This window comes from Salvelinus namaycush, unplaced genomic scaffold (assembly GCF_016432855.1).
Source record: "Salvelinus namaycush isolate Seneca unplaced genomic scaffold, SaNama_1.0 Scaffold1193, whole genome shotgun sequence".
NCBI lineage: Eukaryota > Metazoa > Chordata > Actinopteri > Salmoniformes > Salmonidae > Salvelinus > Salvelinus namaycush.
Window position 1 is genome coordinate 52591 of NW_024057890.1, and position 27238 is coordinate 79828.

Below are 27238 nucleotides of genomic sequence, written 5' to 3' on the forward strand. Positions count from 1 at the left end.
CTCCGTCGGTTTATGATAGAATAGCCCAGTGACCAATCACGTCATAGGTGGGCTGGGCTCCACATTTCTCACAGTCCTACATGGGCCCTTAAAGTTTGTTTGTTCGCGGAATGCGATGTGTGATGAAAACGTGTTACTAACCCCGTTCGGCGATAATCAAATGAATCTGATTAGGATATTCGATACATATCTTGGACTTCCAAGACACCTACAGTGCCATTACGCACGAGACTCCTATAGTCGATCTACTTTTTCCTCGCTGCCTTGAGGCACCACTAACCAACGATTAGGTATCGGTGTTTCAACATACAAGATCTGAATTACAGCGACCTCAATGCAAATCTGAAAGGAGGATATGCACAGCAACAGCGACCAGAGTTGTGGAAAGTATTTGTATGTGAGATCACGGAGGTTTCACGGTGAGCGTCTCGTCAGTTCGAATTGACCTAACTCTGCTGGGTTTGATCGCTGCTTGGTCAATAGGAAAGATACCGTTCAGCGCATGGACTGAAAACTGACATTCCACTAGTAGCCAAGATAAGCTTTACGTAGCTACCAGCTGGTTGCTAAGAAGGGTTAAACTGTATCTAAAGGGAGTTGGAAAACCCAGCCTTTTCTTCCACACGGATCAACTCATTGGGTGGGAGCTGAGAGAGAGACAAGAGTCCCCAGCAAATCAGGACCTAATTGATTAAAGAGACTTAATTTGAATAGGGGGCTGGCGAGGTGCCAATAGCCTTTCAAGGAACCCCTGAATGATTAATCGCAAAGCATTATTGATAATCATAACAGGACACATGCGCGGTGGATGGACTCGATTTTCGTAATTTTGAGCAGATTTTGTAGTAATTTTTTATTCTTTCTTGGCTGATGTGTGAGCCAGCATGTCGCGGAGGAAACAAGCAAAGCCGCAACATTTCCAATCGGACCCTCATCTGTCTTTATTCGAGCACAATGGTAAGTTCTGGCAATGGATCGCTCTTATCCACGCTACTATCTTTTAATATCTGATTTTCAGATGTTTTTGTCATTTTAGGATTGTTTCTTTTTGGATAGGACCTCTTCCCCCTTTTCTAAGTTAGACCATTTTTTTATGAATCCATGCAATTTACTGTCTCAAAATCATTTGATCATAGCTAAATACACATTTGCCATGTGTATAGGCTATCTACTTTATGATCAAACTATGGCCCGTGCCATTTCTATATATCGCTCTAAAACACAGTCAAATACTTTTATTCTTGAAAATATCATATTATTGCGTTTTGTTGTTCATATAACTTTAGAATTAAACTTTGTTACAAAATATAACCGTTTAAAAGTGCATGCGTTATAGTCTTGTTATTAGGCTGCTTAGCCTACTTTTACCTCGACATTGGCTTCTATGTCGCCTACACTTTTAGTATTCACTTTTTAGAACACTTTGTGTGGTAGGCTACAAAGATTGAGTTTTTAATCAACATTTTTGTCTTACACACTTTGAAGCAAGTTTCCTCTATTGCTGCTGCAAGCAAAGTTGCTGCAGCGAAAGGCTCGTTCAAGTTTCTGCTTTTGTAGTCGACTTAGTTTCACTCCAATCGTTGCCTAACTGTACTCTATGCATGGACAAGTACTTGTGCGTCGAACTAACCAGTATTTTCTTAATAGTTTTCCCTCTATTTTGGGTTTAGGCCTATATAGAATATAAATAATAATTTGCATACTCGCCTAAAGTTTCTATTAGTCTACAAAGTCGGTATTTCTCTGCCAAGCCTTGGCTTGATTCAAATCAAATGATAAGAAAATATAAACATTATTTGCTCACAATGAATACCTTATCGATTTTCAGTTTGTGGACATGTTGTGGTCTTAATGGTGGATGGTAATCATTCGTTTACAAATTATATGACTTTTAAACCACAATCTCAATGTGGTGCACGATGCAACAGAACACTGAAGCTATAATGGCCTTATAGTTATTATGTATATCATTATTTAATTTTAATACATTATAATAGTTTTAGGCTTAGCCGCATGCACACTTTTTGTTTACTTCCCACATTTCCCTTGTGTATATTCCTTAACCATAATTTTCAAGATATTTCAAAGGTGAAATGTTAGTATAGATGACATACTGCTTCCGATTCTCTCTCTTTCACCCCCCCTCTCTCGCTCTCTCTCTCTCTCTCTCTCACACACACACACAAACACACACACACTGAGAGAAAAAGAGAGAGAAATAAATTGTGAGGGACAGAGGCCTGTTATTTTACGAGATAAACAAGTTAACTTGTCTCTACATTTTTCAAAAATATGTCAAGGATTTATGTTAATTTACTTAAACAAAAGCCCAGCACCAAATTACCTCATGTCATGAAAATTAGCTAGTATAAAGAATATGTCAAGTTGTGGTTGAGACTATCAAAAAGATGGCGACAGTGGTTGAATTAATTTTATTATGCGACTACCTTGGTTGCTTTTGGAACGCTTTGTCACCCTTGCGAGTTTCCACTACTCCTGAGTGACCAGCTGACCATCTCTTTTAAGTCCACCCAACAGTCACGTTTCCTCTTATGATGATACATTTGATAAAATTATGTTTTCCAAAGAGACTTACAACAAGCTGGGCTTTAATTTTCTATTGCTAAAGATGTGCTTTAGACCTGCTGTGAAAACCAGGATATGGAAGTATTTTTTATAGGCCTACAACACCCATAGCCATAACTTTCACCCTATAGTGTTTTTGTTAAGTAGTTTGATTCGGCAAAGTTTAAGTTTCACTATCTTAAAAATATCAAGCAATTTCCAGATTATTAAAGTTTGTATATTCTATATTGCCTCAAACGTACAATTTACTGAAATATTTTTTTTCAAAATGGTTGAATGGTCATAGTGAAACGACGGTAGTTTCGATCTAACATTTTAGAATTGTGGATGTATTTAAAAAGTCTCACATGTATAGTAGATTTTAATGTTGCGTTTTCTCTATTCATTAGTTTATGTTAGATTAGGCTCTGTCTTTTTCCCGACTATATTGTCATTGCACTGGTACTTTCAAAGGAAATCATAAGCTCCTATCTCTGATACAGATTATATTTGACTTGTTTGTAGTTACTGCTCTATAGTAGCCCATATTACACTAGTATTACTATTATTAGTATTAATATCTGTTTATTAGAAGTGTTTGCCATGATATAGCCTACAGAAAGGAAACTCTAGAGGCTCTTTAACTGACCCTATATGGCTGATTTTTCCATACACACTGTCTATGTATTTTCCTTCTGAGGAGTTGTATGGAAATATATTTTCCTCGCGACAGTCAATTTAGTTTGACTTATTTTTCATATATAACTAAGCATGTTTTAAGCTCTTTCTGTTTGTGTACAGCTATGTTGTTTGCAGTACAATATGCTAGCTGGAAATAAAGGTCTGTTTCACCCAACTAAACCTTGCATAAGAAGCATTTACTGCTACCTAAGGTTGCATGATTTGGTTGGAACCAAGGATCAATTCAAAACATAGTCTATACCTAGAATCATACTTGTTTTTCCTTGACTGCTGCATTTTCCCTAAAATGTAATAAAGTAGTGAATAGTAACTTTAGTCATTCTCTGTCAGCAGACTGGTGCCTACTGAGTTTCACAATAAATAACCCAAATGCATCATGCATTAAACAAGCTGAAAATGCAATACCTGTAATTATGGGTTAGGGACATGGAATACTTGCATTTCTGGTAATGGGTTGATAATTCTAGAATGTGTGCTCATGACTGAGAGATCTCCTGTTTGTGTGGAATTGGAAAGTCCTCAAGAGTCTCTGTCTGCAAAATATAAAGAGGGAGGCTAACATTCCCAATACATTTTAAGGAGATGCTGAGGGCATTTTGCAGCTGGATAGTTAGTGTATGAGGCTGAGAGTCAAGGCTGTCTGTCTGTCTCTCATCTCGTCTCTCCGAGGGAGAGAGGGAGAGAGTACTCGGGTGGGATGTTCAGCTGTTTTAACCTTTGCCAGGGTCCCCCTGTGTCTCCCTATGTGAAGTTGATGAGAGTTCAGGCCGCAGTGTGTTCTCTGTACCTCGTCATTGACCCCGCTGATCAGAGCCACAGGGGCCTAGCAGGGACTCTGTCCTCTATTTGTGATGGGGGGGTCTTATCAATGTGACCGCCATCCACTTCCACCCTGCAAGAGTAGCCCCCCCCCCCCCCCAGAGGGAGATCGGCAGGGCGGTCCCCGGCCCTTCGCACTGTTGTACCCCGCAAACAACAGGGATTCAGTCACTTGTCATTTTGCCAATGTTTATATAGTGGAAGGCTGAGATGTATCCCGGCTGAAGGACTTGCTTGCTTTTCTCCCTTCTCCTCCCCTTTAAGCTTTAATCATGTCACCGGGGCAGAGCTGCTAAGGCTGGGGCTTGTCCATCCGGGAAACGGCAGCTATAGTGGAACCCCATCTAGTGTTCACTGGGATGTTTCCAGTGAGGCCAGCAGTGTGAGGGCTGGAGAGGAGGTGGGTTAGCTCAGGCATGCATCAGACATCAGGCATCAGACATTCTCCTGAATTCACAAGTGTCAAGAGGCTTGAAGCCAGCGTCCCTACAAAGTAACGTAGGAACTCTCAAAAAGCTACTCTGCCATCTTTTCTACTATTCCACATTTCTATATCACTTATTATTTACTCTCTTCTGTCCTTTGTATCAGAGGCTCTCTGTTTTGGCATGTGTCTCTTCTGCCTCCCTGAAGGCCTGTGCTCTGGTGACTCCTTGTAGCATGATGATGATGTTGAGATTTAGCTGTTTTAGGACATCGTTTTTATACAGAGTAACGCATTATTTCTATTCAGAGATAATCGTCAAGATATTTTTTAAACATTGACTAATTTATGCAGTGTTGCTGTAGACATTTGGGTGTTGTGTGTATTGTGGCTGTTCTCATTTAGGCTGTGCATTTGTTGCCGTTATTTTCATAGTATTTTTTTTTTTTATTCATAGACATCAGGTTAACAAATATTAAATTCCATCTCTTTTTAAGTGCATGTCTACTTATGTAAACAGACATGATTACATGTCAGTACATGATTATCGATTTACTTTCAAATACTCCATGCTTCTGAGATGTTTTACCTTTTTAATAGTCAAGGTGGTGGTATGGAAATAGTTTCTTGTGAAAGAGCACATTTGAGATGGAATAATTTGATTGTTTTAATTTGACCACTATTTGCTTTACCATCACTATCACAGTATTTACGAAGGAAGGGGGTGGGGTGGGGTGTGCTGGGTGTTGAGAGTAACACTTTGAGATTTAGAAGGGGAATTTACCCCTTGGTTGGTCAAATCCTAGCCTGTTACAAGTACGTTATTATTAGGGACATATATATTGGGGTTTCAGTGAATGTTATGAGAAGTTGATAACAGAGTTACATTTGGGCATATGCTCTTTGATTTATTTTTCTCTGTGGTTTTGGATATAGTTATTTTGGTCGCTAAACATGATAATGTTTAGACAGAATCCACAATGTCCAGTTTCCATTCACTTGGCAAATGAGAGAATGTTACATTGAAAGATAGTTATTACTGATTGCCTAACTAAATAAGTTATCCACAGGTCTCTGAAGAAACTTGAGCTAGTCACTTGTTCTTAGTGTTTTCCTACAGATTACATTGGACAGTTTAAACAAACCTTTGGATGTATGGAATCTTAAATCCTTTAAAAAATATATATTAATGATATATGGAAATAGTAGCTTGCGGCTTCAACGTGTGTCATCACTACACTCCAGTGCACTTTAATCTAGTAAGAGAATACGAATTACTGCTATGAACTTGATGTTTACATTTTAGCTTTGATAGTGCACTTTTGTATGTTTGTAAAAGTTTGCTCCTGTAACCTCTAGGTAAGTTCTTGAAGGGCGGTTCAAGCGCTTTCATTTTGTTGTTGACTTTGGATAGTTTTCTCACATTTTTCTTTAGCTACATTAGTGTTTTCTACAGCAGTGTATTCAGAACATTGTGCAAGTTGATGTATTTCCTCTTACATAAAATCCACTTTCATTTGTTCACATGGTCAACCAATACCAAACAAAGCTACTCTTCCTTCCCACGAGGTAAATCAAACACATTTTTCATTACTGACGCTTTCAGGGGAGGCTGCATGGTTGATATTAAAAAGTTACCATTAAAGTTGGAGCGAGTCTTCTCCGTTTGCATGGTTAGAGTGGTGTGAGTCTGGGTTTTACTGTCATGGCAACTTTGCGTTATCTGATGTCCCAGAGCAGAGAAACGTTGAGGGAGATAATCCCTGAATTAAACAGGATCTGCTTTGAGTTGGCCAAGATGAGCAGGCCAGGCCAGGCCGTGCCGATGAGCCCGCCGCTCCCATGCTGTGTGAACAATGGGAAGCCATCCTGTCTCAGTGGGGCAGGGCCGCACTCATCTCTCTCTCTCTCTCTCTCTCTCTCTCTCTCTCTCTCTCGCTCGCTCGCTCGCTCTCTATCTCTCTCTCTCTCTGGGTTTCATTTTCAAATTAACCCTCCTCCCTTTCCACCCGTGATGAAAATGTAGATCGCCGGGGCCCACAATGAAAGGGATTCATAGAGAATTGCAATTTGTAAATCAACTTGTATGTTAAACAGTGAGATTTGGGTTTGACAGAAAGAAGATAGAATGAGGAAGTCTGGAGCACAGCAGTGGCACAGGGGTGTTGCCTCGCCTTTTGTTCTTTTCACACTGACCCCTGTGTTTGTTGAATGGAACTTGCATAACCAAGACCAGTTTCTATGCACATTTAAAAGACAATTATTCATTTTGCATATTCTTATTGGCTGGTATTGAATTGCCTGTTGCTTAAACTGGTGTGGCCAGTTGCTTGGTTTTGGGCAGCAAGCCGTTCATTCTAATATATATGACAGCAGCTCCACTCATAGTTCTTGACTCATTTTCTTGAACCATTTGTAGTTATGTTTTTATTTTATTTTTCCCTAAAAAGTATATATATATATAGCACTGTGATACTTACATATTTATATCACTACAAATTTTTATACAAAGTTTTATACGTTATGTTTTACTCTTCATTTTATATTAGGTACTATAATGTGTTTTATTTATTTAATGTAATTTATTGGATATACATAACATATTTATAAAAATATGTGTTATGTAAACATTACAGATATTTCAGTAATAACAAAATGTATTATTCTTAGTGATATCAGTACAATAATGGCATATATAATTTTGCACTGTCTTTGTTGAGTGTCCGAGTGGCTAGAGAGAACGATCTGGAATCCAAAGGCTCTGTTTATTGTGGCTGTCAGATTCCGATTGCAGCCTGACTGTATACAAATGAGCTTAGTGACAGGGATAACCTGTCCAAGATGCCTGTAGTCGAGTTGAAATTGAGCAAAGTTGACAGTAAATTGAAAGTCTAATAAGTCCTTCAAATGGTTGATTTGCGCTCAGTGGACATGTAGACATTGAGGAGTATGAAATATTGGAAATCAATGCTTCTCTATGAAATGTCATTAAGCCCCAATGTCCTCACTTCATAGTATTTTATATGTTGATGGATTATCTATAGAAATGATTACTTAAAAGATGGTTGGATTGATGAAACCAGATGTACATCTTCAAAGATCACTTATTATTGATTTCCATTCTTTTCTTATCCTGTTTCTCAGAGCCACCACATTAAAAGGGGTCTTTTTCACTCTTTTTTTTGGTTTATTGTAGCTTTTTTGATGGTTGTTTTTTGTGAACGTATCAAGTGGATAAGTGTAAAACTGATTAATTTAAGATGAACAACAAAATAATTTGAATAGATAAAAATGCTTCTTCAGCTGCAAAACATTTCTAATCACTAATCCTCTGTTTCCCCCTCCTGTGTTTTTCAGGGGACACAGAAGAGCCCTGCTCGGAGGAAGACCCCCCCTGCAAGGGGTCAGATGCCCATGTCTGTAGCAGATGTTGTGCTGAGTTCTTTGAACTATCAGATCTTGAACAACACCAGAAGAACTGCACTAAGAATCAATTAGTTCTGATAGTGAATGAGAATCCTGCCTCCCCTTCCGGAACCTTCTCGCCTGGCTCCCCTCCACATAATCCTGATGAGCAGATGAATGACACGGTTAATAACACTGATCAAGCAGAGTGCAGTGACCTTTTGGAGCATAACGCTCTCGACAAAGAAGAATCCATGGACGTCGACGTTTCCGGAATCAACGTTCATCCTGGTCACGACAATGATGGAGGCAGCAGCCACATGGAGGGAGGCAGTAACATAAACACGGGCGAGGGAAATGGCCACAGCTCCAGCAGGAACAGCTCCGGACCAGCACCGGGCACCTCGACCGTCTCTGCCCCTCAGCTACCTCCGCTCGGCAACCTGACTGACCTGGGGAGCATCTCTATGATCAACAGCAACGTCATCATTGAAAACCTGCAGAGCACCAAAGTGGCTGTGGCCCAGTTCACCCAGGAGACACAGCGCTCCTCTGGGTCCGGGTCCGGGGGCCCCAGGGTGGCAGTGCCGGCCCTGATGGAGCAACTCCTGGGCCTGCAGCAGCAACAGATCCACCAGCTGCAGCTCATTGAACAGATCCGTCACCAGATCCTGCTGCTGGCCTCCCAGTCCCCTGAAATGCAGGTGCCCCCCAGCATCTCCACACCAGGAGGCTCGTTGGGGCCGTCAGCCAACCCACTGACCACGCTCAGCTCCCATCTCTCACAGCAGCTGGCTGCAGCTGCGGGCTTAGCACAGAGCCTGGCCAGCCAGTCTGCCAGCATCAGCAGCCTGAAGCAGCTGGCTGAAAGGGCGCAGCTACCTCAGAGCAACAACCCCAGCAGCGGTGAATCATCTCAGAGCATCAGCTCACTGGGGCTGTCCACAGTCAACAACGTCCAGTCGTCCTCTGACAAGAGGCCAATACATGCGATCAGCAGCAACCTCCACTCTCAGCTCAGTAACCCATCACACACTAAGTCATCCATGCCAGCCTTTGGGATAGGTAGCCTGTTGAACCATGTAACTAATCCACATCTACCTCAGGCCCCATCTGGAATCCACCTATTTTCCAGCTCCCTGCCCAGTATTGGCACCACAGTGGAGGACCTCAACTCTCTGGCTGCGCTGGCCCAGAGGAAAGGCAAGTCACCAAACGTAACTTCATTTGAACCCAAGAGCAGCTCAGAGGAGGCGTTCTTCAAGCATAAGTGCAGATTTTGTGCCAAGGTGTTCGGGAGTGACAGTGCCTTGCAGATCCACCTGCGATCTCACACAGGTGAGAGGCCGTACAAGTGTAACATCTGTGGCAATCGCTTCTCCACCCGCGGTAACTTGAAGGTCCACTTCCAGCGTCATAAAGAGAAGTATCCACATGTTCAGATGAACCCATACCCTGTCCCCGAGCATTTAGACAATATTCCAACGAGCACCGGCATTCCATATGGTATGTCAATGCCTCCAGAGAAGCCTGTGACCAGCTGGCTGGACAGCAAACCTGTTCTCTCCACTCTGACCTCGTCAGTGGGCATGCTGCTCCCACCAACCATGCCCAGCCTGCCGCCATTCATTAAAAAAGAGGATCATTCGGTAGCCATAACCAGCCCCTCAATTTCTACAAAGACTGACTCCGGTCGTGACGCTGCTGAGCCATCAATGAAAAGCAACGACGGGTTGTCTGAAGAAGCTGCGGCCCTGCCTACGTCAAACGGGAAAACTGAAGAGGGCAGTCACTCGTCGAGCTTCATGGCGAGTGTGAGCTCTGAGTCTGAGCGCAACACAGAATACACAACCTCCAACAGCCCGCCTATGATGACCAACCCTCTCATGCCCCTCATGTCTGAGCAGTTCAAGGCTAAGTTCCCGTTCGGGGGCCTCTTGGACCCGCTCCAGGGGTCGGAGACCTCCAAGCTGCAGCAGCTGGTGGAGAACATCGACAGGAAGTTGACGGACCCCAATGAGTGTGTCATCTGCCACCGTGTGCTCAGCTGTCAGAGCGCTCTGAAAATGCACTACCGTACTCACACTGGAGAGAGGCCCTTCAAGTGTAAAGTGTGTGGCAGAGCCTTCACCACCAAAGGGAACCTGAAGACCCACTACACCGTCCACCGGGCCATGCCTCCACTCAGGGTCCATCACTCCTGCCCCATCTGTCAGAAGAAGTTCACCAATGCGGTGGTCCTGCAGCAGCACATCCGCATGCACATGGGAGGGCAGATCCCAAACACCCCACTGCCAGACAGCTACCCTGAGTCCATGGGCTCCGACACAGGCTCCTTCGATGAGAGGAACTTCGATGAGAACTTCGATGACCTGGACAACTTCTCTGATGATGATATGGAGGGGATGGAGGGAGTGGAAGGGATGGAAGATGGCCCTGACAGCAGCGTCCCAGACACCCCTCAGTCAGCTGACGCCTCCCAAAACAGCCTGTGCAATTCCCCCTCTCACCCCGAGATGGTCGTCCAGGACGGGCAGGTGAAAAATCATCATGCCCATCACAATGCCTACCACAATACCCACCATGATATTGACTATAGAATCCACCACAACAACCACCATAACAATCAGCTTAACAGCCACCATGACAATCAGCATCACAGCCACCATAACCCCCACCAGAGGCTGGTAGAGGAGCTGCAGGCCAGCAGAATGAAGGCCATGGGGAACGGAGGTTCAATGGAAGGGGACTGCCTCACTAACGACTCCTCATCCCTGGGTGGGGACATCGAGAGCCCGAGTGCTGGGAGTCCAGCAGTATCAGAATCTACCTCTTCCATGCAGCCCCCATCCCCCACCAATGGGCACCCCCAACATCAACGTAAATCCCCCAGCTTGGAGGAAAGACAGGAGAGGCAGGAGAGACAGGAGAGGAACCAGAGGGCTATGTCCCTGGATCACATCAGTGCCAGCCTCATGCAGCATCACCCTTCTAGCATCGGGGCCCTGGACCTGACATCCTGCAACCCGTCTAAAGACCCACTGGGCATGCTCTTCCCATTCCGTGAGCGCGGCACGTTCAAGAACACGGCCTGTGACATCTGTGGGAAAACGTTTGCATGTCAGAGTGCCTTGGACATCCACTACCGAAGCCATACCAAAGAGAGACCGTTCATTTGCACAGCCTGTAACCGGGGCTTCTCGACCAAGGGCAACCTGAAGCAGCACATGCTCACCCACCAGATGAGGGACTTGCCCTCACAGCTCTTCGAACCCTCTAACACCAGCCTCTCCTCCAGTCCGACCCCCTCCCTCCTCTCTGTGAACTCCCTGTCCTCCATGATCAAATCAGAGGTCAATGGCTTCCTCCATGGCCTCCACCACCACCAGGACCACCACAGGGACCACCACAGGGACCACCACAGGGACCACCACAGGGACCACCAGGACCGAGATCGCCATAAGGACATGCCCAGCAACATGCCCCACGGCCTGGTGACCACCTCGGCCTCTACATCCCCAGTGCTCTCGGCCTCTGCCCCTCCACGCCGGACACCCAAGCAGCACTACTGCAACACTTGTGGGAAGACCTTCTCCTCCTCCAGCGCTCTGCAGATACACGAGAGGACCCACACTGGGGAGAAGCCCTTCGCCTGCCACATCTGTGGGCGGGCTTTCACCACCAAAGGAAATCTCAAGGTAATTGTAAGATTATAAACATTATAAATGCAATGTTTAAAATACACACATATTCAAAATCTCAGGGCAATTGTATATTTAAAAACATTATGAATGGAATTGGAAAATGTCCACATATTTATTCATGAATATCTATAGGAGGAGTATAAAAATCACCAGAATTTTGGTCCATAACTTTGAGCAACAAATTGAAGTGTGTTATGTCAGTGCCATTCGGAGGCAGTAATGTTCTATAATTGATGAAAGAACCAGCTCAGCGGAAAGGTTGAATCACCCCATTAATATGATTATTGGGTAGAAACCTGAGAATGTGATCAGCAGAGCACAGCTGGGAATGGTTCAGTTAACAGCATTAACTACAGTTACTAGAGGCAACCAGAGGCAACCATCCTCAGTTTTCCAGAGTTTACCCCTTGAAAATCCCAGTTTCCCTTTGATCAGTAGGAAAAGGCCCCTAAGAGATAAACAGGAAATGAAGGGCCAAATGTGATCACACCACTCAACTGTGAGAAATCAAGGGGGCGAAACGTAGAGAGGCGTAATATTTAGGAAGCATTGTCAAATGTATAACCAGATTGCAATTACCGGGTAATCAGCACTAGTTATAGTTTACACCCTTGTTGATATAAAAAAACAATACCCTTATTATTTGTAGCAAGATTTCACATTTTGCTGATGCTATGATTTTGTAGTGTGTTTTTATTAAAATAATGTATAATTTCTAGCAAGTGACATTTTAAAATGTGTTATCTAGAGCACATATCTAACAATGTATTTTAAAATATCACTTGCTATATAAATTATACATTATTTTAATAAAAACACACTCTAGACAACACAATCAGTTGTGTATCTGACACCTCCATGTTTCTACATTGATTTAAAAAGAATAACATAATTATCTGTAACACTCATCCTTTCAGGATCAAAAGAAGAAGAAAAATACATTGTCCTCGTTGGGAAAGGGCATAGCAGGGGTAAACGTCAGATGTAATACTGGCCAGGGCAATGAGAGTGGGCACTGCAATTTGAACCAAAGCACAAGGGTCTCCCTCATGAGACGTTTGAATGAAGGTTTCAGATTAAATGCAGTATTTCATCCTAGCCATAATAAAATGGTTACACCATGCCCACGTCCCCACGCCGTTCACAGCTCACTGCACCAATCCTCCTGCTGCACCCAGGGTGCTGAACTATTTTAATGCTAACTTGCTGTTTAATTATTTTCTTTTTTCCCACTGCATCATCTGTTACTATGTGCCTTTGTCGTGGCCAAATTTGAAATATTTCTAATTTGCGTCCTCTCTCTCTCTCTCCCTCTGTCTGTATCTCTGTTTCTCTCTCCAGGTTCATATGGGCACACACATGTGGAACAGCGCCCCTGCCAGACGCGGCCGCCGGCTCTCTGTAGACGGCTCCATGGCCTTCCTGGGCACCAACCCTGTCAAGTTCCCAGAGATCTTCCAGAAGGACATGGCGTCTAGGGTGGGCAACGGAGATCCGGCTAGCTTCTGGAACCAGTACGCTGCAGCCTTCTCCAACGGCCTGGCCATGAAGACCAACGAGATCTCTGTCATCCAGAACGGAGGCCTGCCGTCTCTGTCGGGGAGCATGGGAAACGGTGGCAGCTCACCAGTGGGCGGCCTCACAGGCAACCTGGAGAAGCTGCACAGTACAGAATCCAGTGCCGCTCTGGCTGGCCTGGAGAAAATGGCCAACGCCGAGAACGGGACCCACTTCCGATTCACACGTTTCATGGAGGACAACAAAGAGATTGCCACCAACTAGATACTTTTTCCCTCTCATATGTACACACACACACACACACACACACACACACACACACACACACACACACACACACACACACACACACACACACACACACACACACACACACACACACACACACACACACACACACACACACACACACACACACACACATAGTGAGAGAAAAGAGAAAGAGAACAGGGCAAAGACAAAGAGTGACTTGGCTTTGGCTTGCCTTGAAACTTTACCAACATGAGTGTGAAGAGAACTTGCCTTTTTGTACAATGTACAACATGTTATAGTTTTAAGGAGCTTATTTATTAGTGATTATAACCTTGCTCGGAACCAAGTGGAAGCATTAACAGTTAGTTTTTTTCTGTTCTACAGCCAGAATGGGTATGAGCTGAAAGTAAGTTTTTGAAACTTTAGCATATCTTTACCTTGGCATTAAGTTATTTTTGTCTGTAGTATATAGATATAACACAACTGTTGATGTTCATGTGATGCATTAGATCTGTAATAAGTGAAACAGAATGGCTGTAAATAATGTACACTGATCTACTCTAGATGGTCTAACAGATGTGTATTAACTTTCCCCATGAAAAGAATCATTGAGACTTCAGGCAAGGGACTATGATTACACTGTAGTCCTTTCCAACCGCTGTTGATCTTTTATTTAAGGAAAAAGCAAGCATTCGATCATTTCAAGTGTTTATTTAGAGTTACAGTAGGCCTAACCTGTTTTGTTTATTAATGTTATTCTATGTATTGTACTTTTTTTCTTTCTTCCATAGTTCCATTTTTTTCTTCTTGATCTTTTTTGTTTTGTTGCTTTTTGGTGTAAAGTTTAACACAAAACAGTTGTGTTGTTAGAGGAGATGATGAATTCGGGGAGGTTCGCTTCCGGGTTTGAACTGAGAAGAGAGCCAATCATGTGGGTGGGATTCTCCTATAGGTCATCTGCTGGATTTCCACATTGCTGCTATGTCCTCAGCATCCTCATTGACATCAAGTGCAACATATGTGTTGACCTCTATGTAAATAATGTGAGACGTGGGAACTAGAAATTCCATCACAACAAAATGTACATATAAAGCTCATAAGACAAAGTCCATCTTGGCTAGGGGACAAATGATAGTGTTTTTATAAATATAAATATATATTAGGTTTGACAACCTTCGGACTGTTACATGCACTTTCCTGGAAAGTTGGAAGATCTTTATGGGTCCAGTTTCTCTACACTTTAATACCTACTAACAACTAAGATACTGTCATTCTTTACTCTATTATTCAAATACATCCGTTTTCCAAAAGAAAATCATGAGTGTTTGTGTCTTTTCATTCTCTTTAGTTTTTTTCCATGTTGTATGCTTTATGATTGGAGATAATGGGGGGTTTGGAATAATTGAAGGGTTTTCACTTTTGAAATGTGGTCTTCTCATGTTATTTGAAGGAACATATATTTTTTTGTGTGGATTGAACTTTTAAATTTGAGTTTAAACAGGCATACTTGCACTTATGAAATAATACTTTATCATGGATCTATAACACTTGTCAATGGTCAATTAATTTATCTCCACTCATTTTCACATTTTCGACTGGCACTTGTTGTGAAGCAGCCTATTCTTTCTAAAGTAATTTAAAAGTGATTTGCATGATTGTGTCAAACAATCTGAGTTCGGATGTAGACGTAATCAATGAGGACACCTGGGTTGTGTTGATCGGTCATAAAAAATTATGCGATAGCAGAAGTCACATTTCTTAGTTCATCATTCCTGCTGTTGTCAGTCCTTTGAATCTTTAATTAAAGAATCGACCGGTCCGAAACCCCCTGTCTTTCAAAGGCTTGATGTGATGGATTTAGAAGACTCGTCGTCACTGTCTAGGCCAGGGTAACTCTCTCTGTCACTCATTTTACATTTTAATCCATGTTTCACCAGAGTGAAATTAGAAACGAAGTGAATGGGAATAATTGGGGTGTCCGGGCTGTATGCTTATGCAGATTGCAGACCACGTTTCGTTCGAAATTAAAAATAATGAACAACATTCTAAAACTGTCGCTAAATTAGCCAATTTAGGCGTACCATGTGTCATGACGCATAGTATTTGGATATTTGATGATAGAAAATATGAATTGTTGTTTTGAACTAGTGTGCTAAAACAGGCTGCATTGTTACTTTCTGTGTAACGCCTCACACAACTAGAGCAGGGGACATATCGCCAGAAAGACCACGTGGACAGTTGATGGAACGGTTGATGACATTGGAGGCATATTTTCCCCTTTTGCTTTTCAACAGCTGCATTTAATTTAACACACCATTGCACATCCTGCAATACAGGACCTGTTCATTTGAGATCCGCATCCTCTCTCCCTCGCCGCTCCCCCCCCCCCTCTCCCTCTTCGGGATTTTATAGCTGGCTAAATTCCCCAATATTTACAAGATCTCGATGCTAAATGATCCTTGCAGAGAGCCCGGTGCGGGACCGACGACGAGATCCCCACACTCCGTGCCTGTTTTCCCTTTGACAGTCACATCTGGACCCCCGATAGAGCGTTGTTTGTACAGTGCATCAACTTCCGGATTGTTTTATTAGAGTCGGAATACCTGACTCCGTCCTCTGTTTATTGACTCAAAATAATACAAATGTGCTCTGATCTCGGTGCTCCGTGATTTGGTTAGTGAAAAGAAAACAAGAAAAATTAAGTGTAGGATAATATCGGATTTTTTTGTCTTTTAAATGTGACATTTATTGATATAGCAGTTTATAATTATAGTTTGACTAATGATACCTGATATGCCCATTTAATCAGTCGTAGATTTAGCTCCATACACTTTGATGTAGAATGGAAGTTATTTCATATTTCGTTTGTAACCTTAAGTGGGCCTGTAAAACTATGCAGGAAAAAAGTTAAGATTTATTAACACGAATTTCATAATATATTTTATACTATAACTATAGTTGGTTCAATCTCCATCCAGAAGCACCATATTAAAAACATTATAATAGTGATTATAATAAACTATAATGAACTAATAATAATAATAGCAATAATAATAATGATTATAATAAACTATAATGAACTAATAATAATAATAGCAATAATAATAATGGTAAAATTACCATGACAAAGAGAACAATTTGTTTGTTTAATTTGTTTATTTCAACCATATTAAATAATTCATAATTCTTCATGAAAAATAATAGATACAATTTTCAAATGCATGTAATAGTGGATGGATATTTTTATTTTAAGAGATGGAATTACTTAAATTCAATCAAACTTTGAACTGGTGGAGCTTCAAACATGAGTTATATGCCTATAGTGTGTGGCTATAGTTCACTGTATCACTGTTGTGCATGTAGTGGTAATGAAGTGTTTGATGTGATACAGTGTGCTTGTTTTCACTCAGCCTCAAGGTGGATAAACTACTCTGATTGCAGTAGGGTATAGTCTATGTTCTTGATGACAGTCCAAAGCTTTGAAATGCTGCAATGCACCAAGGGAAATGTGTTGAAAATGTAAAAAAAAATAATTCAGGAATATCTCCTTTTAATGTATATATCATTTTAATTCAGCTATTTAAAGAAAGATCAAATCTTCAGAGAGACTTGAGAGCCCAGATACTAGGGAGCAAACCATCAATGATTGCTAATTACATAATCATACAAAAATAACCCAGCCTTAACTCGAGAGCCCAGCCAGGGATTTAGGAGAATGGAAAATGGTGGGATAAGCATATGGAGCAGCTCCCCTTGTGTAATCAAAGGAGAGAGAAAAGGATGCAATAAGGAGAAATAATGAAATAGTCACATGCTTTTAGTTGTGTAACAAACCCTCAGTGAGTATTCCTAGTGATGTGTGGTGGAGGAGGGCCTTTTCCCCCAGGCGTGCAGCAGGCAACAGCCCTACTAGGTTTTGTTAAGTATTGATTGAGCTGTGCAGCATTACAGAAACACTTGAATCTCAGGTGGCAGGAATGTGTAGAATTGATCTCTTCCACTGTGCCTCCCAGTAGTGGCTTTCTGCTTCACAACACAGCACCACAGGAAGACTGGGGTGAAACATGGTGAAACACAATCTCCACAGGCTGAGTGGGGCTGCCCCTAGTCTGCCCATGTGGCTCTTTGACAGACAGGCTTTTGGAGTGTGTCTCCATGCCACTGTCCAGTGTGATAGAATAAGATGAATACACACTTTTTAATTCACAATCATGCACATGTGCATCTTCTATAACGTTCTTATGGAAGATGTAGATCTGTCTCGTTTCCACCACTACGGGTATTGATGTTTGTTTTGCAGCCTTAATAACATGCTGCTTTAGTGTTGTTGTCTAATGGACCTAAGGTGGTAATGTCTGAAGGGGAGGATGGGACACATTAGCAAAGTCACTTTATTGTCCCTTTAGTTTTAGTGTCTCTACAGTAAAGTCTGTGCTCTATAATTAGCAAATGTATAACTTGTCATTTGCTATCTTTTTTTGTTTTTGTAATTTTAGTGATGAAAGAATACACAGCAAGGGAGCAAACACTTCTTTAATTCTATAATCAATCAGATATATTTTATGGACTTGAACTCATGCAGTGTTTCTTCCATACAGTCTCTAGCCCAACCTCCCAGTGAAATCTGGATTATGCTCCACAGACCTGTGTACTGCAAAGCCCCCCTTCTTCACTGTCCCGTCCTGGGCTGTCAGGCCTGTCGAGTCGATACAAACTGTAGCCTGGGGCCTGGTGGTGTGGAGAGCCTGGTATGGTGTGGAGCCGGGACTCCCCACTGAGTCTCTGGCCTGGCTCTGGGTGATCTAAGATCTGCTGAGAACAATGTTGAGCCACGCTGAGCCACGCTCCAAGGCCCCAAGACACACGACCACCGAGCCACACTTGCACCGCAGCCTACACCTGTCAATCAATACCAGCCAGGTGACAGGCCTGCAGCTAAGGGCCTCTAAAAGGAGCTTCCTAGAGTGACTCTCAAGTGAGTGTCAAGTTTCAGGTCTTTTTTATCATATGTAATATACACTTTAAAAATTCATTGGAAATCATACTCATCATTGAGTGAACAGATTAGTGAATACAATTTAAAAACAATGTTCATATTCTCTATGACTATCAGCTCATTAGAGTATGCTTTCAAATCTCTTCTATTCTACTCTTCAGCTCCAGTATGTTTCCCCCTCTCTTCTCCTCTTCAGCTCCAGTATGTTTCCCCCTCTCTTCTCCTCTTCAGCTCCAGTATGTTTCCCCCTCTCTTCTCCTCTTCAGCTCCAGTATGTTTCCCCCTCTCTTCTCCCTTCTTCAGCTCCAGTATGTCTCCCCCTCTCTTCTCCTCTTCAGCTCCAGTATGTTTCCCCCTCTCTTCTCCTCTTCAGCTCCAGTATGTTTCCCCCTCTCTTCTCCCTTCTTCAGCTCCAGTATGTCTCCCCCTCTCTTCTCCCTTCTTCAGCTCCAGTATGTTTCCCCCTCTCTTCTCCCTTCTTCAGCTCCAGTATGTTTCCCCCTCTCTTCTCCTCTTCAGCTCCAGTATGTTTCCCCCTCTCTTCTCCCTTCTTCAGCTCCAGTATGTCTCCCCCTCTCTTCTCCTCTTCAGCTCCAGTATGTTTCCCCCTCTCTTCTCCCTTCTTCAGCTCCAGTATGTCTCCCCCTCTCTTCTCCTCTTCAGCTCCAGTATGTTTCCCCCTCTCTTCTCCCTTCTTCAGCTCCAGTATGTCTCCCCCTCTCTTCTCCTCTTCAGCTCCAGTATGTCTCCCCCTCTCTTCTCCTCTTCAGCTCCAGTATGTCTCCCCCTCTCTTCTCCTCTTCAGCTCCAGTATGTTTCCCCCTCTCTTCTCCCTTCTTCAGCTCCAGTATGTCTCCCCCTCTCTTCTCCTCTTCAGCTCCAGTATGTCTCCCCCTCTCTTCTCCTCTGATGGTTCTCATGGATTTGGTTTCCTGTGGAAAAAACAGTGACAGTCAGCATGTACACAGCTGGTTGGGAGACAAGACTTCCAGATTGTGAGTACAAACATTAAGCAGGATTTCTTTGCCCTGTGTTACACTCACAATGAAATATCCACTATCCACCCAGTTCTAACACTTTTCATTTACCCTTTGTGTTTGTTCTACATTTAAGTCTCATGGTCTCATGTAGTTGTAAAAGATAGTATTTGCATGGTTTATTTTAATGGTAGAGCGATTCTGGGGACTATCCAAACGTGAAGGTCATTTAGCTTGCAGTTCATCTGCTCTCTTTCCTTTTGTGTGGTGAGAAAGAGAGATTGCATTTCATGACCTATTGTGTCCAGGGAGTCCCCAGACAAACAGGTGGGAGCACTAATGTGGGGTCCTCTTGGGGAGGGCAGGAAGACTGGGTTAGTCAGACTAGACTGGAGGAGAGGAGGGACTGGGAGGCTCTTTGGGTATTCTTTAATAAGCCACTCATGCATAGCACAGCCACCACAATGCTCTGTTTCCCCATCGTTCATCCAAAAGGATCCTTCAGGGGTGCTAATGGCTGTAATGTACAGTAAGGGCTTGTCTTACCCACAAGGCCTCTGTTGTCTTTCTCCCCCCTGTTTATCATCACCAGTGAAATTGCAGGGCCGTTTTAGGAGGGGTTTATTGCAAAGAGAGACATTTAACTTCTTTGTGATGCTAATTCTTAAAAATGTGCTGCCTGGGTTTGTGTCTTTCAAGACAGGTAGTTTTATAAGGCTGGGATTTTTGAGGAGAAACAAACTACTTTTATTTATAAGGGGAAAACGGTATTCAGGCTTTCTTTATGATCTCTCCAATCTGCGTTTTTAATTGAATGTACGTTTGCTTCCATTTTAAGATAAGTCACATGTACGTTTGTTTTATGCAGTAGAACAAAGACAGATCATCTTTCTTTTCTTTAAGAGACTAGCTCTTTGAGATTAAGTAGGCTGATTGTGTCCCTTTCACCGTCAGAATTACGGTTAGTAACCCTAGCCACCACTGTCTGCTAGAGGGCTTAGACACACACAGGCTCGTTGACACTCTCTGTTAATGTCATCTCACAGATTAGATTTCCTCATCACCATCTAACCGTAAGTCCCACAACCCTCGACATACATTTTCACTTTCCTGTTTTTCACAGTGCCAAAGCATGCCAGCAAGGCAGTGGTTCACCGTATCAAAGCTATGGTTTCAAAACAGAGATAACAATTTGGAAATTATAAAATATTATGGTTGATTTCGATGTTCGCGCGGAAGACTTCAGTCACTTGTCAGGTGTGTTTGATGCCATTGACACTTGACCAAGATACTTGAGTTTATTGAATGTGTCATTTTCTGCCTGGAAGTGAAAAGGGTACCTGTGCAGTGGTAAGCCCCTACAAGCACATCACACAGTGACAGCTGATGCGCTAGTACAACCCTGAAGCTATTGAAGTTTGGTCAAAACAGACCATGCTTGTTCTAAGGTTTTGTGTTGTCCTCCTGTATGTACACTGAACAAAAATATAAACGCAAAACGCAAAATGTGAAGTGTCGGTCCCATGTTTCATGAGCTGAAATTAAAGATCCCAGAAATGTTCCATATGCACAAAAAGCTTGTTTCTCTCACGTTTTGTGCACAAATTAGTTTACATCCCTGTTAGTGAGCATTTCTCCTTTGCCAAGAGAATACATCCACCTGACAGGTGTGGCATATCAAGAACTGATAAAACAGCATGATCGTTACGCAGGTGCACCTTGTGCTGGGGGCAATAAAAGGCCACTCTAAAATGTGAAGTTTTGCCACACAACACAATGCCACAGGCCGGTAGCCTAGTGATTAAGAGTGTTGGCCGGTAACTGAAAGGTTGCTGGTTTGAATCCTTGAGCTTACTAGGTGAAAAACCTGTCGATGTGCCCTTGAAAAAGGCACTTAACCCTAGTTGCTCTGGATAAGAGCATCTGCTAAGTGACTAAAATGTACTTCCTCAATGAAAAGTGTAACTGAGTATTGGAAAATATGTATTTGGTCTGTAAAGCCAGGTTAGTCCATAACACCTGTGATGAGCTGGAAATATCCCACATCCTGTTGGTTAATGTTTAATCAATCAGAGAAGGGACTAAAATTGTCCTGTTTATTTTTAGTGTAGGGAGATGTTTGTATTGTGACAGTGTAGGGAGATGTTTGTATTGTAATAATGTAGAGAGATGTTTGAATTGTAATAGTGTAGAGAGATGTTTGTATTGTAATAGTGTAGAGAGATGTTTGTATTGTAGTAGTGTAGAGAGATGTTTGTATTGTAATAGTGTAGAGAGATGTTTGTATTGTAATAGTGTAGAGAGATGTTTGTATTGTAGTAGTGTAGAGAGATGTTTGTATTGTAATAGTGTAGGGAGATGTTTGTATTGTAATAGTGTAGGGAGATGTTTGAATTGTAATAGTGTAGAGAGATGTTTGTATTGTAATAGTGTAGAGAGATGTTTGTATTGTAATAGTGTAGGAAGATGTTTGTATTGTAATAGTGTAGGGAGATGTTTGTATTGTGACAGTGTAGAGAGATGTTTGAATTGTAATAGTGTAGACAGATGTTTGTATTGTAATAGTGTAGGGAGATGTTTGTATTGTAATAGTGTAGAGAGATGTTTGTATTGTAATAGTGTAGAGAGATGTTTGTATTGTAGTAGTGTAGAGAGATGTTTGTATTGTAATAGTGTAGAGAGATGTTTGTATTGTAATAGTGTAGAGAGATGTTTGTATTGTAATAATGTAGAGAGATGTTTGTATTGTAGTAGTGTAGAGAGATGTTTGTATTGTAATAGTGTAGAGAGGTGTTTGAATTGTAATAGTGTAGAGAGATGTTTGTATTGTAATAGTGTAGAGAGATGTTTGTATTGTAATAATGTAGAGAGATGTTTGTATTGTAATAGTGTAGAGAGATGTTTGTATTGTAATAATGTAGAGAGATGTTTGTATTGTAATAGTGTAGAGAGATGTTTGTATTGTAATAGTGTAGAGAGATGTTTGTATTGTAATAATGTAGAGAGATGTTTGTATTGTAGTAGTGTAGAGAGATGTTTGTATTGTAATAGTGTAGAGAGATGTTTGTATTGTAATAATGTAGAGAGATGTTTGTATTGTATTAGTGTAGAGAGATGTTTGTATTGTAATAGTGTAGAGAGATGTTTGTATTGTAGTAGTGTAGAGAGATGTTTGTATTGTAGTAGTGTAGAGAGATGTTTGTATTGTAGTAGTGTAGAGAGATGTTTGTATTGTAATAGTGTAGGATGATGTTTGTATTGTAATAGTGTAGAGAGATGTTTGTATTGTAATAGTGTAGAGAGATGTTTGTATTGTAATAGTGTAGAGAGATGTTTGTATTCTAATAGTGTAGGGAGATGTTTGTATTGTAATAGTGTAGGATGATGTTTGTATTGTAATAGTGTAGAGAGATGTTTGTATTGTAATAGTGTAGAGAGATGTTTGTATTGTAATAGTGTAGGGAGATGTTTGTATTGTAATAGTGTAGAGAGATGTTTGTATTGTAATAATGTAGAGAGATGTTTGTATTGTAGTAGTGTAGAGAGATGTTTGTATTGTAATAGTGTAGAGAGATGTTTGTATTGTAGTAGTGTAGAGAGATGTTTGTATTGTGACAGTGTAGAGAGATGTTTGTATTGTAATATTGTGGAGAGATGTTTGTATTGTAATAGTGTAGGATGATGTTTGTATTGTAATAGTGTAGGAAGATGTTTGTGTTGTAATAGTGTAGGAAGATGTTAGTATTGTAATAGTGTAGAAAGATGTTTGTATTGTAATAGTGTAGGAAGATGTTAGTATTGTAATAGTGTAGAAAGATGTTTGTATTGTAATAGTGTAGAGAGATGTTTGTATTGTAGTAGTGTAGAGAGATGTTTGTATTGTGACAGTGTAGAGAGATGTTTGTATTGTAATATTGTGGAGAGATGTTTGTATTGTAATAGTGTAGGATGATGTTTGTATTGTAATAGTGTAGGAAGATGTTTGTATTGTAATAGTGTAGAGAGATGTTTGTATTGTAATAGTGTAGAGATATGTTTGTATTGTAGTAGTGTAGAGAGATGTTTGTATTGTAATAGTGTAGAGAGATGTTTGTATTGTAATAGTGTAGAGAGATGTTTGTATTGTAATAGTGTAGAGAGATGTTTGTATTGTAGTAGTGTAGAGAGATGTTTGTATTGTAGTAGTGTAGAGAGATGTTTGTATTGTAATAGTGTAGGATGATGTTTGTATTGTAATAGTGTAGGAAGATGTTTGTATTGTAATAGTGTAGAGAGATGTTTGTATTGTAATAGTGTAGAGATATGTTTGTATTGTAGTAGTGTAGAGAGATGTTTGTATTGTAATAGTGTAGAGAGATGTTTGTATTGTAATAGTGTAGAGAGATGTTTGTATTGTAATAGTGTAGAGAGATGTTTGTATTGTAGTAGTGTAGAGAGATGTTTGTATTGTAATAGTGTAGAGAGATGTTTGTATTGTAATAGTGTAGAGAGATGTTTGTATTGTAATAGTGTAGAGAGATGTTTGTATTGTAATAGTGTAGAGAGATGTTTGTATTGTAATAGTGTAGGGAGATGTTTGAATTGTAATAGTGTAGAGAGATGTTTGTATTGTAATAGTGTAGAGAGATGTTTGTATTGTAAAAGTGTAGAGATATGTTTGTATTGTAATAGTGTAGAGAGATGTTTGAATTGTAATAGTGTAGAGAGATGTTTGTATTGTAATAGTGTAGAGAAATGTTTGTATTGTAATAGTGTAGAGAGATGTTTGTATTGTAATAGTGTAGAGAGATGTTTGTATTGTAATAGTGTAGAGAGATGTTTGTATTGTAATAGTGTAGGGAGATGTTTGAATTGTAATAGTGTAGAGAGATGTTTGTATTGTAATAGTGTAGAGAGATGTTTGTATTGTAATAGTGTAGAGATATGTTTGTATTGTAATAGTGTAGAGAGATGTTTGAATTGTAATAGTGTAGAGAGATGTTTGTATTGTAATAGTGTAGAGAGATGTTTGTATTGTAATAGTGTAGAGAGATGTTTGTATTGTAATAGTGTAGAGAGATGTTTGTATTGTAATAGTGTAGGGAGATGTTTGAATTGTAATAGTGTAGAGAGATGTTTGTATTGTAATAGTGTAGAGAGATGTTTGTATTGTAATAGTGTAGAGAGATGTTTGAATTGTAATAGTGTAGAGAGATGTTTGAATTGTAATAGTGTAGAGAGATGTTTGTATTGTAATAGTGTAGAGAGATGTTTTAATTGTAATAATGTAGGGAGATGTTTGTATTGTGACAGTGTAGGGAGATGTTTGTATTGTAATAATGTAGAGAGATGTTTGAATTGTAATAGTGTAGAGAGATGTTTGTATTGTAATAGTGTAGAGAGATGTTTGTATTGTAGTAGTGTAGAGAGATGTTTGTATTGTGACAGTGTAGAGAGATGTTTGTATTGTAATAATGTAGAGAGATGTTTGTATTGTAGTAGTGTAGAGAGATGTTTGTATTGTAATAGTGTAGAGAGATGTTTGTATTGTAATAATGTAGAGAGATGTTTGTATTGTATTAGTGTAGAGAGATGTTTGTATTGTAATAGTGTAGAGAGATGTTTGTATTGTAGTAGTGTAGAGAGATGTTTGTATTGTAGTAGTGTAGAGAGATGTTTGTATTATAGTAGTGTAGAGAGATGTTTGTATTGTAATAGTGTAGGATGATGTTTGTATTGTAATAGTGTAGAGAGATGTTTGTATTGTAATAGTGTAGAGAGATGTTTGTATTGTAATAGTGTAGAGAGATGTTTGTATTCTAATAGTGTAGGGAGATGTTTGTATTGTAATAGTGTAGGATGATGTTTGTATTGTATTAGTGTAGAGAGATGTTTGTATTGTAATAGTGTAGAGAGATGTTTGTATTGTAATAGTGTAGGGAGATGTTTGTATTGTAATAGTGTAGAGAGATGTTTGTATTGTAATAATGTAGAGAGATGTTTGTATTGTAGTAGTGTAGAGAGATGTTTGTATTGTAATAGTGTAGAGAGATGTTTGTATTGTAGTAGTGTAGAGAGATGTTTGTATTGTAGTAGTGTAGAGAGATGTTTGTATTGTAATAGTGTAGAGAGATGTTTGTATTGTAATAGTGTAGAGAGATGTTTGTATTGTAATAGTGTAGGGAGATGTTTGAATTGTAATAGTGTAGAGAGATGTTTGTATTGTAATAGTGTAGAGAGATGTTTGTATTGTAAAAGTGTAGAGATATGTTTGTATTGTAATAGTGTAGAGAGATGTTTGAATTGTAATAGTGTAGAGAGATGTTTGTATTGTAATAGTGTAGAGAAATGTTTGTATTGTAATAGTGTAGAGAGATGTTTGTATTGTAATAGTGTAGAGAGATGTTTGTATTGTAATAGTGTAGAGAGATGTTTGTATTGTAATAATGTAGAGAGATGTTTGTATTGTAGTAGTGTAGAGAGATGTTTGTATTGTAATAGTGTAGAGAGTATGTTTGTATTGTAATAATGTAGAGAGATGTTTGTATTGTATTAGTGTAGAGAGATGTTTGTATTGTAATAGTGTAGAGAGATGTTGTATTGTAGTAGTGTAGAGAGATGTTTGTATTGTAGTAGTGTAGAGAGATGTTTGTATTGTAGTAGTGTAGAGAGATGTTTGTATTGTAATAGTGTAGGATGATGTTGTATTGTAATAGTGTAGAGAGATGTTTGTATTGTAATAGTGTAGAGAGATGTTTGTATTGTAATAGTGTAGAGAGATGTTTGTATTCTAATAGTGTAGGGAGATGTTTGTATTGTAATAGTGTAGGATGATGTTTGTATTGTAATAGTGTAGAGAGATGTTTGTATGTAATAGTGTAGAGAGATTGTTTGTATTGAATTAGGAGATGTTTGTATTGTATAGTGTAGAGAGATGTTTGTATTGTAATAATGTAGAGAGATGTTGTATTGTAGTAGTGTAGAGAGATGTTGTGTATGTAATAGTGTAGAGAGATGTTTGTATTGTAGTAGTGTAGAGAGATGTTTGTATTGTAGTAGTGTAGAGAGATGTTTGTATTGTAGTAGTGTAGAGAGATGTTTGTATTGTAACTAGTGTAGGATGATGTTTGTATTGTAATAGTGTAGGAAGATGTTTTGTATTGTAATAGTGTAGAGAGATGTTTGTATTGTAATAGTGTAGAGATATGTTTGTATTGTAATAGTGTAGAGAGATGTTTGTATTGTAGTAGTGTAGAGAGATGTTTGTATTGTAATAGTGTAGAGAGATGTTTGTATTGTAGTAGTGTAGAGAGATGTTGTATTGTAGTAGTGTAGAGAGATGTTTGTATTGTAGTAGTGTAGAGAGATGTTTGTATTGTAATAGTGTAGGATGATGTTTGTATTGTAATAGTGTAGGAAGATGTTTGTATTGTAATAGTGTAGAGAGATGTTTGTATTGTAATAGTGTAGAGATATGTTTATTGTAGTAGTGTAGAGAGATGTTTGTATTGTAATAGTGTAGAGAGATGTTTGTATTGTAATAGTGTAGAGAGATGTTTGTATTGTAATAGTGTAGAGAGATGTTTGTATTGTAGTGTGTAGAGAGATGTTTGTATTGTAGTAGTGTAGAGAGATGTTTGTATTGTAATAGTGTAGGATGATGTTTGTATTGTAATGTGTAGGAAGATGTTTGTATTGTAATAGTGTAGAGAGATGTTTGTATTGTAATAGTGTAGAGATATGTTTGTATTGTAGTAGTGTAGAGAGATGTTTGTATTGTAATAGTGTAGAGAGATGTTTGTATTGTAATAGTGTAGAGAGATGTTTGTATTGTAATAGTGTAGAGAGATGTTTGTATTGTAGTAGTGTAGAGAGATGTTTGTATTGTAATAGTGTA

The 27238-nt window shown here is 40.1% G+C and overlaps 1 protein-coding gene across 1 annotated transcript; it reads left to right on the forward strand.

Annotated features, from left to right (window-relative positions):
• The first annotated feature begins 112 nt into the window (after positions 1-112).
• LOC120036041 (sal-like protein 1) lies at positions 113-14704 on the forward strand. Its single transcript, XM_038982509.1, has 3 exons — positions 113-957; positions 7868-11613; positions 12961-14704. The coding sequence occupies exons 1-3, from the start codon at positions 885-887 to the stop codon at positions 13399-13401; spliced, it is 4260 nt and encodes a 1419-aa protein (XP_038838437.1). The 5' UTR covers positions 113-884; the 3' UTR covers positions 13402-14704.
• The last annotated feature ends 12534 nt before the right edge of the window (positions 14705-27238 follow it).